General features: G+C 45.8%; 1 protein-coding gene across 1 annotated transcript in view; it reads left to right on the top strand.

The window, feature by feature from the left end:
* adcy2a (adenylate cyclase 2a) overlaps positions 1-19,979 on the top strand; it is a gene marked incomplete at its 3' end in the record, with an annotated part of 60,119 nt that overhangs the window by 39,585 nt on the left and 555 nt on the right. Inside the window, exons 12-24 of the mRNA XM_079741652.1 lie at positions 176-256; positions 611-680; positions 1,004-1,101; positions 3,049-3,133; positions 5,120-5,257; positions 6,022-6,141; positions 7,628-7,812; positions 10,289-10,373; positions 13,817-13,975; positions 14,731-14,877; positions 15,131-15,241; positions 16,102-16,216; positions 19,609-19,736. Coding sequence (XP_079597778.1) covers positions 176-256; positions 611-680; positions 1,004-1,101; positions 3,049-3,133; positions 5,120-5,257; positions 6,022-6,141; positions 7,628-7,812; positions 10,289-10,373; positions 13,817-13,975; positions 14,731-14,877; positions 15,131-15,241; positions 16,102-16,216; positions 19,609-19,736 — 1,522 coding nt within the window. The remainder of the gene's footprint in view (positions 1-175; positions 257-610; positions 681-1,003; positions 1,102-3,048; positions 3,134-5,119; positions 5,258-6,021; positions 6,142-7,627; positions 7,813-10,288; positions 10,374-13,816; positions 13,976-14,730; positions 14,878-15,130; positions 15,242-16,101; positions 16,217-19,608; positions 19,737-19,979) is intronic.

Below are 19,979 nucleotides of genomic sequence, written 5' to 3'. Positions count from 1 at the left end.
AACGGGGGGGGGGGGCATGCTAGATTATTCCCTAGCATGCAGCCCTGTTTCCACGCTGAACAGACCTGATTTGGCTACGTCCGCCGTGCTGCAGGCCTAGTCGCTTGTGGGCTGAATCGGCGGTGAAATCAGGAGAATGTCTTTGTTCTCTGTCTTTTCCCGCTGCGCGACACAGAACCAAGTCCCAGAAGAGGCGCTTCGAGGAGGAGCTCACAGAGAGGATGATCAGGACCTTTGATGGGATCAATTCTCAAAAGTACGCGTTCTGGGGTATTTATGATGCTTCGTGAGATGGAGCATGAGAGGAGATGGGCAGGGTATGTGGGTTATGCACCATCGTGGGAGGCCCCTGCTTTGGATGACGCTGTGCATATGAATGTGTTTGATGATTAATGGAGTAAGATACTAAGTGATTTACTAAGTTTAGACTAGAGTTAAAAAAATACATTGTGATAAGCATAATCACAATTCCCTGAGCTGTTAATTATAAAAAAGATAGGTAATATGAGTTTGTAGCTAAGCTCACTTTTGTCAACCAACAAAAAACAACATACGTTCTAATCTGTGTTTTCTCGTGTCCCCACATTGTTCTTTAATTACGTACTTCCAGACAATGGCTGAAATCCGAAGACATCCAAAGAATATCGTTATTCTTTCACAACAAGTCCTTGGAGAAGGAGGTAAGACACACACACACACACACACACACACACACACACACACACACACACACACACACACACACACAGACACACACACAGGCAGCATCTGGCAGCGGCTCGGCGTTCCGGTTTGGCACGGCTGCTCGGAAGGAAAACCCTGAAACGCATTGACACCCACACCCCCACCCTTACTTCCCCTGAAAGCCCTGGCACATCACAGGCGTAGCTGCCATGTCTGCCGAGTGAAACACACTGAAAGTGAGCCGTCGAGGCCGATGGCGAACACATCGGCGGTTCTCAACCAGAGGGGAAGTGACTTCTTTTCCTTTCTGACGTTCCAGTACCGGGCGACGACTCTGCCGACCTTCAAGTACTACGTGACCTGCGCCTGCCTCATTTTCTTCTGCATCTTCATCGTGCAGATCCTAGTCCTGCCCAAGTAGGTGTGCTCTGTTTCGTCTCGACCACGGATGATGAATACGAGTGAGTTGAGTTTGGCTCTCGGCTCATCTCTAAGGTGTCTCGACTCTCCTTACGGTTAACCCGTTAGCCAGCATCCGATCACTGATTTAAATTTTTTTTGCCTGTATGTATGTATGTATGTATGTACAGTGGGCCAAAAAAGTATTTAGTTAGCCACCAATTGTGCAAGTTCTCCCACTTAAAAAGATGAGAAAGGCCTGTAATTTTCATCATAGGTATACCTCAGCTATGAGAGACAAAATGAAAAAAAAAAATCTAGAAAATCACATTGTCTGATTTTTAAAGAATTTATTTGCAAATTATGGTGGAAAATAAGTATTTGGTCAATAACAAAACGTCATCTCAATACTTTGTTACATGCCCTTTGTTGGCAATGACAGAGGTCAAACGTTTTCTGTAAGTCTTTACAAGGTTTTCACACACTGCTGCTGGTATTTTGGCCCATTCCTCCATGCAGATCTCCTCTAGAGCAGTGATGTTTTTGGGCCTTCGCTGGGCAACACAGACTTTCAACTCCCTCCAAAGATTTTCTATGGGGTTGAGATCTGGAGACTGGCTAGGCCACTCCAGGACCTTGAAATGCTTCTTACGAAGCCACTCCTTCGTTGCCCGGGCGGTGTGTTTGGGGTCATTGTCATGCTGAAAGACCCAGCCACGTTTCATCTTCAGTGCCCTTGCTGATGGAAGGAGGTTTTCACTCAAAATCTCACGATACATGGCCCCATTCATTCTTTCCGTCACACGGATCAGACGTCCTGGTCCCTTGGCAGAAAAACAGCCCCAAAGCATGATGTTTCCACCCCCATGCTTCACTGTAGGTATGGTGTTCTTTGGAGGCAACTCAGCATTCTTTCTCCTCCAAACACGACGAGTTGAGTTTTTACCAAAAAGTTATATTTTGGTTTCATCTGACCATATGACATTCTCCCAATCCTGTTCTGGATCATCCAAATGCTCTTTAGCAAACTTCAAACGGGCCCGGACATGCACTGGCTTTAGCAGGGGGACACGTCTGGCACTGCAGGATTTGAGTCCCTGGCGGCGTAGTGTGTTAGTGATGGTAGCCTTTGTTACTTTGGTCCCAGCTCTCTGGAGGTCATTCACTAGGTCCCCCCGTGTGGTTCTGGGATTTTTGTTCACCGTTCTTGTGATCATTTTGAGCCCACAGGGTGAGATCTTGCGTGGAGCCCCAGATCGAGGGAGATTATCAGTGGTTTTGTATGTATTCCATTTCCTAATAATTGCTCCCACAGTTGATTTCTTCACACCAAGCTGCTTACCTATTGCAGATTCAGACTTCCCAGCCTGGTGCAGGTCTACAATTGTGTTTCTGGTGTCCTTTGACAGCTCTTTGGTCTTGGCCATAGTGGAGTTTGGAGTGTGACTGTTTGAGGTTGTGGACAGGTGTCTTTTATACTGGTAAGGAGTTCAAACAGGTGCCATTAATACAGGTAACAAGTGGAGGACAGAGGAGCATCTTAAAGAAGAAGTTACAGGTCTGTGACAGCCAGAAATCTTGCTGGTTTGTAGGTGACCAAATACTTATTTTCCACCATAATTTGCAAATAAATTCTTAAAAAATCAGACAATATGATTTTCTGGATTTTTTTTTTTCATTTTGTCTCTTATAGCTGAGGTTTACCTATGATGAAAATTACAGGCCTCTCTCGTCTTTTTAAGTGGGAGAACTTGCACAATTGGTGGCTGACTAAATACTTTTTTGCCCCACTGTATGTATGGATGTCAATTATGGCATTTCCCTCCCGCTCATCCCTGGATGGAGGGATCCCCCACTCTGAGTCTCTCCTAAATATTTCTTCCTTGCTAATTAAGGGAGTGAATGGAATCGAGAGGACCCCTGGATTGCAGCTGGATTTATGTCTATATCTGTTTTTGTCTGCAGAACGACCATCTTGGGAATCTCCTTCGGGATGTCTTTCCTCACGCTCTCACTGATCCTGGTCATCTGCTTCATCGGACACTTCCTGGTAAGCAGCCGGCTCCGGCCAATCAGAAGGGTACCCTTCCGTGGTTATGTGTTGTGCCTGACACGCGCTGTACTCTGTGGTCATCTGGTGTACCATCTGTCCATGTTCAAATAGATTCTAATTTACGCCGAGTCATATCATTACCATGATCAACAACCTGTGCCAAAAAAACCTGCGCCTTACATCCAAATGCTAATGCATAGATGCAAAAGCATAGCTTATGTCTTAGCATGCAATGTGCTTACACACGGCCGGCTAGTGTGTTGGAACCCTAACTATAAATGCTCCCTAAAGAGCTAGCTGTCGCCTTGCATGGATGTCTCCGTCATCGATTTGTTAATGTTTCTATGAACATTGCAAGTCGCTTTGGATAAAGGCGTCTGCTTAATGCCTTAAATGTAAAATAAAGATCCCATTTTGTCCCACACCTCTCGTTTTACTTGCCATTTTGTGGATGATGAGATCCACTTCAGATTACGTTTCTTCTGATCGTTAAAGGGTCGGCTTGGGGTTCCCGCTGCCCTCCCAAGCCCTCCACGTTGCACAAAAACTGGGTGCGATAGAGAGCAGAATGAAACAAAAAAATGATAAAGTTGGGATGGAACACCAGAGAAAAGCTATTCAGCCCCGGGCTGTAACAGAGTGACTCATTCTCCTCCAACAAAGACGTGTCCCTTGTTGTTGCTCTGTTCTGGTTAACTGGCTCCTGTGAGAGGATCCTGCTACCTTGCTGTCACTTCTCTATATATCTACATCTGTGTGTGTGTTCATGTGTGTGTTCATGTGTGTGTATGTATGTTTATCCACTTTTTCAATCGAGAAAAGGGAGAAGCAAAAACATATAAGCAACATTGCAGCACATAAGGCCAAACCAAATCTTTTTACCAGGTTGAGCAACTTTTTTTTCCTATTTTCACATAAGAAATCAATAAACACAAGACCAGAAGGGTGAAAAAGGAAGCCATATTAACGTGACACGTTCAGACACTCACTCAATCTATCTCATGTAAATAGATATCAGGATGCGATGATAAGCCACACTATCACTACGGTTCTGTATTTCTCTCATATCCACATAACATATATATATATATATCTATAAATATCCACCACTGTGTTGTTGTTCTCCATCAGACGACTGAGGACAGCTCAGAGATGAACGGGCAAACGATTCGAGCTCTGACTATTATCATCGTCTTCCACAGTCGAGAGACTCAACAGCTACAGGCAGGGTCAGACACCGGAAAGCAGTTGTCCTTAACTGGGCGCGCTAAAGCTAAGAGTCGAACCGTCTGAGCTAGTAAGTGAGGTGACATTTCAGCGCTGCTCGCTAAATGTACATTTTACACAGCGAGAAATTAAAAGCCACTCATGATAAATTGCCGCGGTGCAATTAGTGCGTTCATTTGAATAGCGTAGAGTGGCCAAACACTGAGTCAGAAAGCTGTTATGTCCGACTCTGTTTTTCCATTTACTAATGGAAGCCAGAAGGGAAAAGAGAGGGGGGGAGTGTGAAAACCGGAGCCTTTTTTGGAACTGATGTGTGCCAGTCTTTCCTTCACACGTTATTTGACATTGACTGCACTGAACATAACACACTATTACCGTCTGTGATGAGTTGAAATGACTTGACAAATTGAGCCTTCGGTCAATCACGCAACACTTATTGTTTATAGTGCGGGTTGTGCGAACGGTCCAATTAGAAAGAGGACTCTTTTATCAGAAATGATTGTGTGAGCAATGCGTGCGCGTGTGACATACGTGTGCATGTGGGAACATGTGTCTGTGCTCACACGGGCACATGTGTGTTCAGACATTTATATACAGTCACACGTGCACAGACGCCAACGTGCACACATGAATACGTGCACACACGCTCACGTGCAAACGCGCTCACGTGCACACGCGCTCACGTGCGCACCTGAACACGTGCAAACGCGCTCATGTGCACACGCGCTCACGTGCACACACGCCTGTTGCCCCCAGCACTGCAGTAAGAGCACGTCGGCCTCGTGGACCTGGTTGCTGCGGTCGTCCGGTATCATCGCCAACAAGCCGTGGCCCCGCACCACGCTCACCATGACGACCACCGCGCTCATCCTGGTCATGGCCGTCTTCAACATGGTGAGGCCCCGCAGGCGTCCGTCACCGTGGAGGTGGCCCCGGTTGCCTCGCAACTAACGAGGCTTCACACGGAAGCGGATTACAGTCGTCCCCGCTGACCCCCACCCCCCTCCTTGATGCTCTATGGCCTCTCGCCTCTCGCCTTAAGGGGAGAGCGTGTGTTTAAACGGTTGGTGGGGGAATGTGCGAGGGTTTGGGGCGGCGGCCGGATGCATGTACTTGGAATAATAGTATAAAAGATTAGCGGCAGATCAGAGGAAGTTTGTTCCGTTTCTTCTCAGTGTCACAATTAGCTGCTTCAGTTTTAGAAATTTTAAAAAATGAATAAAAAAAATATTTTCGGTAGCATGCTATGGTTTAGGGCTATACCCTAACCCTTAGTCCCAAGATTTCTGAAATACTCTCGGTCAAATAATTTTATTTTTATTTGTATCCACATTATAATAACTGAATAGATCTTGATATGGAGGTCTAAGATACAGGACTTGGATGTGGTTGTATGTGCCTGGGGTTACTATAACCTTGTGGAGATGCTAATGCACTGACTTCAGGCTAGTGGATGGAACCAAGGATAACTGTTGACTCAAACTTCCTATTCTCATCTTCTGCAATGTGTTAAACATCTGGAACCAGAAAACAATGAAATGGACTCCATAGTTAGCTTCAAGTCGTAGAATTTCATGACTTTTTAATGGAAATAAGCCGATACATTGTATAATCCACAGTTTGTTTTATTTTCACACTGCCATTTCTCTTGTCCACAGTTCTTCTTGGGGGAGTCTGTGACCTCGCCTGTTTCGGTTTATAATTCATCCAATGAGACGTTTTTTTACAACACTGGACAGCCAATGAGCTCCATTGATAAAAATGGCTTCTACCTCCCGGTAAGTTGTGTATAGTAAGCATACATTGGAATAATGCATGTGTGAAATCAAGTTAAGTGCATCAGTGTATCTTTTTTAATACCGTTAATTGAAACCCTTGCCAAGTCAATTGCGAGTGTGTTTATCTGTTGTGTTGCTGTTTGTCTATGCGTGCGTCTGCATGTTTACGTTTCTCCTCTGCTAGTTATAAAAAAACTTGTGTAGTATGCAGCGTTATATATATATTCAGTTAAGCCCGCTTTGCTAAATGGAGCAATTTCGGTCATGTCGTCGATATGAGGAAGCCAGCCTCCTCCCTCTTCCTATATCTTCCTCCTTTTTGAACTCCAGCCTTAAACATCTTAAGATATCCAACCCATCTTCCCATTCTCTCTTATCTCCTATACTCTGCATCTGTCGGAGGCCGTTCTGCTTGCCTTCCTAGCTGCCCCACCATGGCATTGGCTCATGTTCCCAGGAGCCGTTGTTGCGGTTGGTCTCTGCATCACTAGCGGTGTGGGTCTGTGGGTCCCAACCCTCTGATGGTTGACCACCTCCCTCGTGGATGGTGATGGAAGTATTGCAGCAGCCGTACGCCGGATAAAATCGGTTGCCGCTCTCTCGCATGGCATCCGATGAATCATTTACGAAATGCTAACATGAGAGGATTTTGTAGACCCGCTTCTTCAATGGGCTGTTTCTACTTCAAAACAGGCTGCACTAGTTTTGTCTCACTCCTTGGGTGGGGACTGAAAGTCCTTCAGCATATGTCGGCGGAAACTGCTGCTGTTTTGGAGGGATGCCAAATACCTCTGCCCGCTGAGATGTCAACGATGGCATCCGCACTCTTTTCATTTATAGATCAGCTTTGTTTTTAGCTCAACGCCTACTTAGCACGCAACGTCGTTTATTTAAAATAGCCTTGGGTGGACTGTTTCACACGCCCTTTATGGCTTAAAGGACGATCCGTTCCACCACTTATCTCGGGAATGGGAGGGTTGGGCGCCAGTGTTTTCCTCAGTACCTCTGAGATCACCATTCAGATGTTAATGTCTGTTTGTAATGTCTGAAACAGCTGCTGTATCAGATCGGCTGTGAGAAAACCTGGGAGCTTTTTGGGCCAATTCCATAAAGTGATCTGCGCGTAACACATAAAGAAACGATCTAAATTCTTTCTAGTAGTGACTGCATTACCGCCTTCATTTACGGTCTGTTATAGTGTTTCTTACACGTGAAATATTCGCCCGCCCGGCAGGATTTTGAGTCCTGATTAACAGTTTTCGAAGATGATTTACTCATTAGACTGAGTTATTTTTTATGAACACCCATTTGAAAAGTGTTCAAACATTTTAAGCGTCTTTGAAACAAGCATAAAGGCTGATTGACTTTTAATCTCAAGACTCAATTACGTACCCTTTGCTGAAAGTATTGCTCTTCTAGCCGTTTTAACATCAGCAGCGTATAACAACCCTCTCCTTCTCCTTAATTCCCTCCCCCTCCCCTCCAGTACTTCATCTACAGTTGCATTCTGGGCCTGATCTCCTGCTCAGTGTTCCTGAGGATCAACTACGAGCTGAAGATGATCATCATGCTGACAGCCGTGGTGGTTTACAACATCATTATACTACAGACGCACGCGTCCCTGCTGGATGAATACAGCACGTTCCTGTATAGGACCGAGACGCTGGACAGGTGAGTGGGTGAGAGACGATGGATAAGGGTGGGAAAGAGAGAGAGAGAGAGAGAGAGACAGCTTCTGCTAAGCTGGGTTCGGCGGGGGGGGGTAAAGAGAGAGGGAATTTATGATTGAAGAGAGGCATGGAGATTTGAAACGGTGTGCGCAAACACACAGCCGCTGAAACATTTCTCTCTCGCTGATCGATGCGATGTCACGGCGGCGCACCCAACAGTGCTTGATCAAACAAGAGTTAACACTCTGTATCCATCCCCCCTCCCCTTCACACCCCGCGCTCCCCTCCCCCACGGCGAGGGTCCGCGTCTCTCCCCGTCGCCATCCGTCTTCGCCGTATCGCCGTGCGTCACTCGGCCACCCCACTTTGTACCTTCCTGCTCTGGAGGTGTTGCCTGACAAAGGATCCAGGGAAAGGTTAGCGCGAAGGGGATTCGGTGTTTAAGCAAACATTGACTTTGAGACGCAGAGCCACTGGTTCCCAAGACCTTGAGTCGGATAGGGGTCTTTCGGAGTGCCATGCTCATTGGTTAGTCGACCGATTTCCATACCCGTTCAATCCTTCCTTTCCTACGCCGGGACGTATCAGCATAATGAACTGATCCGTCGCAACGTGTACTTGGTCGAGCACTAGAAAAAAATTAAAAAACGTTTTTTCGCAACAGGTATATCTCCCACTGCAAAAAGGCATTGACACTTGAATTAATGAGTTTGTAATATGCTGCCGCTGGCCTGGCTCAGACCCAATATAATCACGCTATCCCCTTAAAAATTCATCCTAACCTTTCCTAAATATTCCGAACATGCAGCAAGAAACGTCAGTTTGCCACGGCCATCTGCCCTGCGTGGTGGCCTTATCGGACACCTTCCTAGCGATAGGCTAAGGCCGCAGTCTTTGTCTTCCTATAGTCTTGACACCAAGGGGGGTGACTGTCTGCTGGTCGACATAAGGTCAATGAAATGTGAACAAAATGTCAATGCCAGATCTGGGAAGAACCGTGTGTGTGTGTGTGTGTGTGTGTGTGTGTGTGTGTGTGTGTGTGTGTGTGTGTGTGTGTGTGTGTGTGTGTGTGTGTGTGTGTGTGTGTGTGTGTGTGTGTGTGTGTGTGTGTGTGTGTGTGTGTGCGTGTTGGAGTGTGTCGCATCACCGTTAGAGGATGTGACACATGATCGAAATGCATGTAGACCAGGGACATACAGAAGCCGTAAAAGCCATGAATATATAAGATAACATCGCCTTTGCCATTGTCTACCGATCCGGACCTGCATTGTCCAGCGTTCCTGGTCACGGCCCATGAGCGGCTAAACGGGAAAGAGATGGGAAAACCTTGGTGTTGGCTCTAAGGGAAAAGGTTAGAGAACAAGGGAGAGTGATTGTGTACAGAGACTTTAGGAAACTGTCCAGAATAATGGTGTTACCGGAGTGGGATACGAATGATTGACTTTTTTTCGATTACTGGGCAAAAGTAAACCACACATTTTCAGTGGCCTCTGTTTTCCATTTTGTTGACACTTCAGCTTCAAGCATCAGGATTTCTGTAAGATTTAGTTGAGTCTCTTTTTTTATATTTCGGTGTTCTATTGTATACTTTCTTGAACATAACAAATTAAACTATCTGGAAACTCTAATCAGTGGTACTCTAATCAGTGGTACTTTCAATACTTTGACGCTTTATTGTTTATTGATACCCTTCACATGCTGATGTAAATAGGACAACTTTGTATAAACAGAAAACGAGGTAAACCACTGTCTCTCATGGTCTGACAGGCCTCATGTTATCAAACTGGTACTAGCGTCAAGGCCAATGTTTAAGAATGTATTTTGGTAATATTTGACGTTGTTTGGTGTTACTAGCGTGCAGTCGCTCGTACGATTAAATATGCCGGGATAGAAAATAATGGGTGTCGTGGGTAGTCGTGCTCCTTAGTCTGCCAGTAGAAATGCTGATACCCGAAGACGACCCACATGTCAGGGCATAACCTGAGTGACAGCCCTGACAGAGTGACAGCTGGGAAAAGGGCACTCAGTTAGCCAATCATGACGGCTGGCTGCAGACTGCTGGCTTGATTCTCTGGGGTATTCCCTTTTTTTCTTCTTTGACGCGATGTCATTCTCCACTGCACTTTTTTCTCTTTTTGTTTCATTTTGTCGTTTAAACTGTCACTTGCCTTTTATTACTTTCTGTCATGGTTATGTATGTCTACAACCTTTTATTTATATATTATTTTCTTTAACCTTTTTAAAGAAAAGTGAGGCCAATTTCCACAAAAACAGTAGAACATTACAGCACTGAAGCGTGAGGAATCCTTTTTAACTCTATGTACCCTTTCTATTTAGTTGATCTTCCTTTTCTCCTTTCTATGGTCCTCTTTCGAATCTTCAACCCACATTCTTCCCTGGCCTTGATTCTTCCCTCCCCCATTCACCTATCTCTCTCTCACGTGGGACTGTTCCTCTTCCTCCCCTCTCTGCCCTAGGCCCGGTGTTCTCAAAGACCTGAAGACAATGGGCTCTATCTCCCTCTTCATCTTCTTCATCACCCTTCTTGTGCTGGCCAGACAGGTAGGTCCACAGCATGGCCGCTCTGACACTATCTTCCTCATCTCCACCCATCTCCACCCATCCCCCCAGGGCCTCTGAGACTCCTTTGAGCATCCATTGTTTGCATCCATTTTGTTTAGTAACATTGACTGAAAGAAGACCAACTGTCCAACCAGTAGGGAGGCGAGTGTTAAAGGGGTTGTATTTCTTCGGACGAATGTACTATTGTAAGTCACTTTGGATAAAAGCGTCTGCTAAATGCCCTAAATGTAAATGTATTCAGCTGTCTATATATAGTATTTAAAAATGCACGTTCATTACATATCATTTTTACAACCTATTAACGCCATCGACAAAATGGCTCCTAATGTGTCAGACCCTCCAGGAAGAAGAAGTCAAACACTTTGTTCATTTCAGTCATACACCATTCGTCACAGGTGTTTCTCATAACAGTGATTACGGGTCTGCTACTTTCATGTACCAGGGCGCAGGTAGACTTATCTTTAATAACTACCGTTTCCTCTTGGATGGGTCTATCCCAGCCGTTAAACGGATGGTCAATTTAAAATGTTATGAAAAGGGTGCGGGGGTGGAACAAATAGGATCACGCTTGTGATTGGCCAGGCTTATGAATGGTCCCATTAGTCAATGAGGTGTGAGGTTCCTCCGTATTCCACACCTCCCGCCTCAATAACATCCAGGAAGTGATAGCGGCTGTTTTCGAGTGTGCACGCATCCAAACATTTGTCACCGTTTTGACTACGCGCAGTGAACACAAAAAAACAAAAAACAAACCTGAATTGAAGGAAAATACAGATTACCAGGGACTTTAAGAGACTTCTGCAAATGCGGTGAAAGCAGACCTCTGGGAGCCCGGTTAGTCCCCTTCCCTTGACACAGGTTCCTGCCAGTGATTCATGGCCGCCAGGCTGCTCTCAGTTTTGTTGCTGTGAGAGTTACCTGCTTTGGGAGGCTGGGACCGCGATGTCTGGGTTTTTATCTTTCTACAATGCTTCTGGTGGCCTTTAGCAGAGTTTTTATGACATATGGGCAAGACTCCCCCTGGAATGGCTGAAACCAGAGTGTGCAAAGTCGAGGCTGCCTACGTACTGTCTATGGTGTTCAGGCCAACTGGGTCTGGATTCTCTAGAATGAGACGCAGCGAGGAACCATGAGGTTTCGACACTGTGCCTTGAGGGGTACTGTAACTGACACACGCATGGAGGCACAGTAATAACAAGCTAAAGTCAATGGAAGCACAGAGAACGGTGCGGTGCACATGTTAACGGATCATATGCAGTGAATCGAGACGAAGCTAGTGAAGCTTTCGACTGTGTGTGGTGTGTGTGTGTGTCTCTGTCTGTGTGTGTGTATGTGTGTTTATGTGTTGGTGTGTGTGTGTGTGTGTGTGTGTGTGTGTCACTTTTGTCTCCTGGTTCCGTCGAACTTGCCACTTCTGTCTCTGTCTTACAACTGGTTTCCGCGGAAACCAAATAAGTCACAGAAGCACATATATTTCCCTTCGGGTGATCCTAGGGTATTCTCAAATACCCTAGTTAGGTATGAAGAAACACCGCCACGTCAAAACAGATGGCTTCATAATCTTAATGTGCTACTGTTACTCTAAGATAGGATCCGATTAAGTCAATGTTATTTCATTATAAACAGTGTATATAAACAAACGTGTATAGTGTGGTTGTGTGTCTGTGTGTGTGAGGGAGTGTGTGTTTAACATGTAGCATTGAACAAAAATACTTGAAGGTTCTCAAAAAGGGGAGTAGAATCCACATGGACGAGGACACCGGCTATCTTGGACAATAATCTAACCCATGAATGAAAGGCAGCTGATCCCCTGAGTTATCGCTTTGTTGTGTAATACCAAGGCCTGTTCTGACAAAGCCTAGAAACGGACACAGACATCTTTATGTTGTGGATCCGATTAGTTCTGTGCTGTTGCGCCGCATCAACATGCTTGTTGCATGAGCACAATTTGCATAATTATTTTGCTTGCATTTTCGGATGGGATGACGAATGTGTTTCTAGGAATGTGTCATCGGGAGATAGCAGTGTCTTAAGCCTCATGAATTCCTTATGAGTAGAATGGTTTCAGAGGTGTTGTAAAGATCGATATCCTCCCATAGTCTTTCAGCCTCTGTTTCACTCCTGTTCACAGTGAGCAAAGTGGCTGTCGGATGACTGACCACACACATTCATCCAAAAGGAATCTCTTAATACTATCAAGATACATTTTAACGTTTGAAATAAATCGACCGACGACTGTATGTTGAAATAAACAAGAGTGCATCCTCACAATAAATCCCCAAATCGTATTTGCGATTAATACATGACACCCAGCGAAACCAGTTGTGTTTCTTTATTTTATTTGACGCCCTGAATCCATAATGTGTTCGTCACATGGTGAAACGGCAAGTGCTCGTGTAGGAAAGATGTAACAGCGTTAGGATGAGAACAGGTTATTTAACCTGCATACCATCTTCCCCTCCTCCTCTTCCTCTGCCAGCGTCCTTGAGTTCAGCTTATCTCCCTCCCCTCCCACTTTGTCTTAGCCAGGCTGAATCCTTGTTGTTCACCCCCCCCCACGCCTCTTATCTGCATCCAGCGCAGAGACCGTGTATGACTGATGACTTCACCGAAATTGATTTTTGTTGGGGCGAGGAGGTTGAGGGGGTGGCACAACAAACAACATCAACAAAAGACAGTTTCTTGGAAATGGATTTATGGAATACTTGATGGAGGCGACAATGATGTTGCGTTGTGGTTTGTCTTGTTTCACGACCGATCCGACAGTGTGTCGGATCGTGACTATTTAAAATGTAACATTTGTCAAATGCAGCCTTTTTTTTTGGTGGTGAGAATTGGAATAGAGCATGAATAGAACCATTGTGTTTCCAACATTGAGTCAAAACTCTTGCTGCTGCTTTTTGTTGAGTAAAATATAAAAAGAAATTACCTCATTGTCATCACTACAATTGGGAATTATGTTTTGTCTCTGCTTCTGTCTTTCTGACTCTGTCTTTGTCTCTCTCTCTTTCTGTGTGCGTCTCTCTCTGCACTCTCCGTCTCTCTCTCTCTGTTTTTTTCTCTGTCTCTCTCTCTGTGCCCTCTTTTTCTCTCTTTGTCTCTGTATCGTTCTCTCTCGTTCTCTGTCTTTCTCTCTCTGTCTGTCTCTCTCTCTTTCTCTCTCTCTGTCTCTCTCTCTCTCTCTGCCCTCTTTTTCTCTCTTTGTCTCTGTATCGTTCTCTCTCGTTCTGTCTTTCTCCCTTTGTCTCTCTCTCTCTTTCTCTCTCTCTCTCTCTCTCTCTCTCTCTCTCTCTCACTCTCTCTCTCTGTCTCTCTCTCTCTCTCACCCCCTCTCTGCCTCTCTGTGTCTCTGTGACTTTGATGGAAGCAACGCTGTGCAGCTGTACCTACAGCCTCTTCACCTCTGTGTCCTCTTGTAACAGAATGAATATTACTGTAGGTTAGACTTCCTGTGGAAGAACAAGTTCAAGAAGGAGTGCGAGGAGATCGAGACCATGGAGAACCTCAACCGCGTGCTGCTGGAGAACGTTCTGCCCGCGCACGTTGCAGAACACTTCCTGGCGCGCAACTGGAAGAACGAGGTGGGCGAGAAGGACCTGACAGCCGGGGGGCGGATCCCAAAAACGTTTGCGTTAAAAAAAACGATCTTACCGATTTCCTTCCCCTGAAATCTTTTTTAAATCTGTTGCATTGAACTCCAAACCACGGCCCTCGTTTAGAGTTCCTCAACATGGTGGAGGCGTATGTGTGTATGTCAGTCCCTCCAGAAAAATGCGGCGTTTTTTTATGATTGTTGCGGCTAAAAATCCTTGATTATGCGGCACGTTTCTTAAAAAATGCGATGAAATATGCGGCATATTTATGCAATTTTATGCGATGAAATTGCGGGAACTTGCAAAAATTGCAGGAACTAGTGAAAAAATGCGGGAACAGCTTTTCGATGTTTTTTTCGACGTTCGCGTCTCGTAATTACGTCACTTCATAACGTTCCCATGGCAACAGGGGGAAATGGCTGCTGTTGTGTGAAGTAAACGCAACATTTTTCAACTTTATGCCAAGATATATGTGACTTTTTTGCGACGAAAATGCGGGGATTATGAAATCATGCAAGCCCCGCATATTTCGCGTGGAAATCGGCAATGTATGCGTTGAAAGTGCGGCATATTTGAAAAACTGCGGCCCCCGCATGAATATGCAGACTTTGGCTGATTATGCGTTGAATTATGCGATCGCATAATCGCGTTTTTCTGGAGGGACTGGTATGTGTGCGTTGCCGCCGGTCTCTCCCGGGCCCCCCTCTGTGTCTGACACCCCCTCTGTCCGGGGCCCCTTGCAGGACCTGTACCACCAGTCGTACGACCTGGTGTGCGTGATGTTCGCCTCCATCCCAGACTTCAAGGAGTTCTACACCGAGTCCGACGTCAACAAGGAGGGCCTGGAGTGTCTGAGGCTCCTGAACGAGATCATCGCCGACTTCGACGAGGTATCGGGGGGGGGAACTACGGTGTCGTTCGGGCTGCCTGTGGTCATTACGCTCGAAGCTACTTCACCTGAGCAACACAATAAAGTTATTAATAAACCCGGGACATGTTGACCTTCAATGAACATAAAGTCTGAATACACAAAGAATACACAACGCACAATAAGGTGCGTTGTGTTATACAAACCCCAAAAGTAGTGTGTTTTATGTTCCTAATGAACTGTGTCTCTGTCTGTCTGTCTCTCTGTCTGTGTAGCTTCTGTCCAAACCTAAGTTCAGTGGGGTGGAGAAGATCAAAACCATTGGCAGCACGTACATGGCCGCCACCGGGCTCAACGCATCGCCTGCTCCCGAGCACACAATGCAGGTAGGGTCATGCATCACGCGCACGCACGCACACAGACAGACGCACATACACACACACAGACGCACACGCACATACACACAGACACATACACACACACACACACGCACACACAGAGATGCACACGCACATTCACACACACACATAATTGAGTAATTATTGAATAAAATGGCACTGAAAGGAAATATTGTAGAAGTCCTACTATCAAATGTGTTTTAGGCTATTTCCTCCTGATTTGATTGCATTAATCAGGAACTAGCAATTACCAAGGGCCAATCTTCTAACTATAGTGCTTTCCAGGACATTGATTCATTAAAACAGCATGACGATAAAAAATAAAGGACTATCGGAGAAAAAGATAATACCAAACAAAAAACCTCAGCCAAAGTGGGCGGCAAAATGTTCCCTAAGTAGTTAGTCTCCGTTTACAGACAGCTGTGTTCCAATTCTCTCAACTGGCCCTGCTTTCTGAGAACTAGCTCACTCAGCAGGTCTCTTTTTATTATTTTCTTTGGGCTCAAACTACACAATGCTGGACAGATTAACATTCATCTTGACATTTACATTTAGCCAACGCTTTTTTACAAAGCGACTTAGAAAAGTACATTTGTCTGAGAAGGAGAAACAATATATCGCTCTCGGTACAGATAGAAGATAGGTAGGATAAGTTGCTACACAATGCTAAGTACTATTTTTAAGTGGGGTGGTGGTTGCTATGCAGAGTCCAGGTGAACTCTGAACACCACAGACAGACAGACCCACAGACAGACAGACAGACTCTTAACTCACATAATGTTTTACATTGCATTAGTGTGTGTGTGTGGCACCAGTCCGCCTACACGTGTGTTTCTGCGTGTCTCCAGGAGCACGACCGACAGTACATGCACATCGGGACCATGCTTGAGTTCGCCTTCGCGTTGGTGGGAAAACTCGACGTGATCAACCGGCATTCCTTCAATGACTTCAAACTCAGAGTCGGTGAGTCATCCCATCGATTATCATGGAGAAATGAACATGCTGTAGGGGGAAGGAGCACGCGAACGTCTCTCTTTTCTGATAACCGCTTCAGTAGACACTGTGTCCCCTCGGCGAAACACCGTTGCAAGGTAAACAGTTTGAGGAACACAACATCGACATTTCCTTGACGTAAATTACAATATTCACAGGCAGGGAGAGCGTTTGTGGCTGATTCATTCATTTGACAGATTACAACCCTCCATCCAACAGGAGGAGAGAGAGAGGAGGAGGTGGACGAGAGAGAGAGGGAGGTTCGAGAGAGAGAGGGGAGACGAAGGGTGGAGGGCGAGTGTTGGTGAGAGGAAAGTGGAGGAGAGAGAGAGGGAGGTTCGAGAGCGAGGGGAGACAAAGGGTGGAGGAGTGTTGGAGAGAGGAAGGGGAAGGAGAGAGAGAGGGAGGTGGAGAGAGAGGGAGACGGGAGAGAGAGGAGTGTGAGAGAGGAAGGTGAAGGAGAGGGAGGTAGAGAGATTGAGAGGAAGAGGAACAGAAAGAGGGAGCAAATGTGCTACCTGTGCTGTGGTGACACTTCACTCCCTCTCCAACCTCTCTGGGTGGAACTCAGCGGGGGGGCAGGCTATTAACTCAGCAGTGTGTGTGCGTGCAGGTGCACGTGTGCGCAGTTATCACCCTGCTGTGTCCTGCTTCCCGCAGCCTGATGAGCCTAATGCTTCTCCCTGGATCAGAGTACTAATCCCCAGTGTGTGTGTGTGTGTGTGTGTGTGTGTGTGTGTGTGTGTGTGTGTGTGTGTGTGTGTGTGTGTGTGTGTGTGTGTGTGTGTGTGTTTACAGCACTCTGTAGTTTAAGCCAAACGAATAAGAAAGGACACCTGCTGGCTAGGCTAGCTGTGACGGAAACAGAGAATAGTGTAATTTAGTATTTTCTTGTCCGCTTTAGCGCTTTCTTGTTTTGTTTGATATTTTCGCTTTGATAGTTCGATTTTTTTATCACACTGTGTAATTGAACACTAGTCATATAAAGAACTGTTGTTACTAGACCTGCTCTGGGCAGTGGCTTCTTCCTGAAGATAGCTTTTCCCTCCGGGGCCATAGTTGGACTCAAATAGGACATTTTATTAAACCACATTCAATTTCAGGACCTTGGCTTTCGGCGATATCCTTCTTGTGTTTAATTCAATGACGAATAAATAACATCTGGGCGTCTGCAAGTTTGCCGTCGAATCGGGTCAATGGCGCTCGTCAAAAAAAGGGCTTATCAGAATGTAGGTCAGCAAGGAGGGCGAGCAGATGCTAAGCACACAGTAGCATGCTCACTGACAAATGTACACAAGCAGCTTCTCAGACGCAGAGCCCTATACATTGACGCGCTGTTCTTCAACGCCGGACAGCCACACGAATAACGTTTTTTTTCCCCTGTATGGCATCTTTTTGTGTTTATTCCGGTGGGCTTGATGTCCTATTCGCTCTTGTTGAATGCCAGTGGCCAAAACCACCTTGTTTCCTTGACTACATACTGTGTGTGTTTGTGTGTGTGTGTGTGTGTGTGGGCGTGTGCACGCTCACTCTTGTGCGTGCACGCTCACGTGCGTGTGTTCTCGTCAAGAGATATTCCTAGATTAGCGACGTGTCCAGTTCAGCGTGTGTGGCTTTGCGTCAAAACGCACTCGTTGATCGGCGACCTCCGGTGTATATACAGTGGGACAAAAAAGTATTTAGTCAGCCACCAATTGTGCAAGTTATCCCACTTAAAAAGACGAGAGAGGCCTGTAATTTTCATCATAGGTATACCTCAGCTATGAGAGACAAAATGAAAAAAAAAAATCTAGAAAATCACATTGTCTGATTTTTAAAGAATTTATTTGCAAGTTATGGTGGAAAATAAGTATTTGGTCAATAACAAAAGGTAATCTCAATACTTTGTTACATGCCCTTTGTTGGCAATGACAGAGGTCAAACGTTTTCTGTAAGTCTTTACAAGGTTTTCACACACTGCTGCTGGTATTTTGGCCCATTCCTCCATGCAGATCTCCTCTAGAGCAGTGATGTTTTTGGGCCTTCGCTGGGCAACACGGACTTTCAACTCCCTCCAAAGATTTTCTATGGGGTTGAGATCTGGAGACTGGCTAGGCCATTCCAGGACCTTGAAATGCTTCTTACGAAGCCACTCCTTCGTTGCCCGGGCGGTGTGTTTGGGGTCATTGTCATGCTGGAAGACCCAGCCACGTTTCATCTTCAGTGCCCTTGCTGATGGAAGGAGGTTTTCACTCAAAATCTCACGATACATGGCCCCATTCATTCTTTCCGTCACACGGATCAGACGTCCTGGTCCCTTGGCAGAAAAACAGCCCCAAAGCATGATGTTTCCACCCCCATGCTTCACTGTAGGTATGGTGTTCTTTGGATGCAACTCAGCATTCTTTCTCCTCCAAACACGACGAGTTGAGTTTTTACCAAAAAGTTCTATTTTGGTTTCATCTGACCATATGACATTCTCCCAATCCTGTTCTGGATCATCCAAATGCTCTCTAGCAAACTTCAAACGGGCCCGGACATGCACTGGCTTTAGCAGGGGGACACGTCTGGCACTGCAGGATTTGAGTCCCTGGCGGCGTAGTGTGTTAGTGATGGTAGCCTTTGTTACTTTGGTCCCAGCTCTCTGGAGGTCATTCACTAGGTCCCCCCCTTGTGGTTCTGGGATTTTTGTTCACCGTTCTTGTGATCATTTTGAGCCCACAGGGTGAGATCTTGCGTGGAGCTCCAGATCGAGGGAGATTATCAGTGGTCTTGTATGTATTCCATTTCCTAATAATTGCTCCCACAGTTGATTTCTTCACACCAAGCTGCTTACCTATTGCAGATTCAGACTTCCCAGCCTGGTGCAGGTCTACAATTGTGTTTCTGGTGTCCTTTGACAGCTCTTTGGTCTTGGCCATAGTGGAGTTTGGAGTGTGACTGTTTGAGGTTGTGGACAGGTGTCTTTTATACTGATAAGGAGTTCAAACAGGTGCCATTAATACAGGTAAACAGCCTCTAAAAGAAGAAGAAGTTACAGGTCTGTGACAGCCAGAATTCTTGCTGGTTTGTAGGTGACCAAATACTTATTTTCCACCATAATTTGCAAATAAATTCTTAAAAAATCAGACAATGTGATTTTCTGGATTTTTTTTTTCATTTTGTCTCTCATAGCTGAGGTTTACCTATGATGAAAATTACAGGCCTCTCTCGTCTTTTTAAGTGGGAGAACTTGCACAATTGGTGGCTGACTAAATACTTTTTTGCCCCACTGTATATCCAACGAGTTTCTTCGTCAAGAGATAACCCTGGACGGGTGACACATCCAGCATATACTCGGTGTGTTACTAGGGTCTTATTGTTGCTTGTGTCCTGCTGTCCAGGTATCAACCACGGCCCGGTCATCGCGGGGGTGATCGGGGCCCAGAAACCGCAGTACGATATCTGGGGGAACACGGTGAACGTGGCCAGCCGACATGGACAGCAACCGGGAGTCTTGGGGAAGATACAGGTGAGCTGCTGTCACTCTGGCGGCCATTCGATTGAACGCTCAGCCAACACGCACGCACACACACACACACACACGCATGAAACTACCAAAAGAACTTCCTCCTCCAAGATCAAACATTGAGTTGTTATTTCCGTGTCACACTCCCAAAGTCCTCCATAGTGCTCGGTCTGTCGGTAAACTAGCGAGTTCCTAATAACGAGGTTTTGTGTCCTGCAGCCCTCTGTAGACGGATGTCATTGTTTT

Source organism: Pollachius pollachius, assembly GCF_949987615.1.
Source record: "Pollachius pollachius genome assembly, chromosome: 1".
Taxonomy (NCBI): Eukaryota; Metazoa; Chordata; class Actinopteri; order Gadiformes; family Gadidae; genus Pollachius; species Pollachius pollachius.
This window is presented reverse-complemented; position numbering and strand designations above follow the sequence as displayed.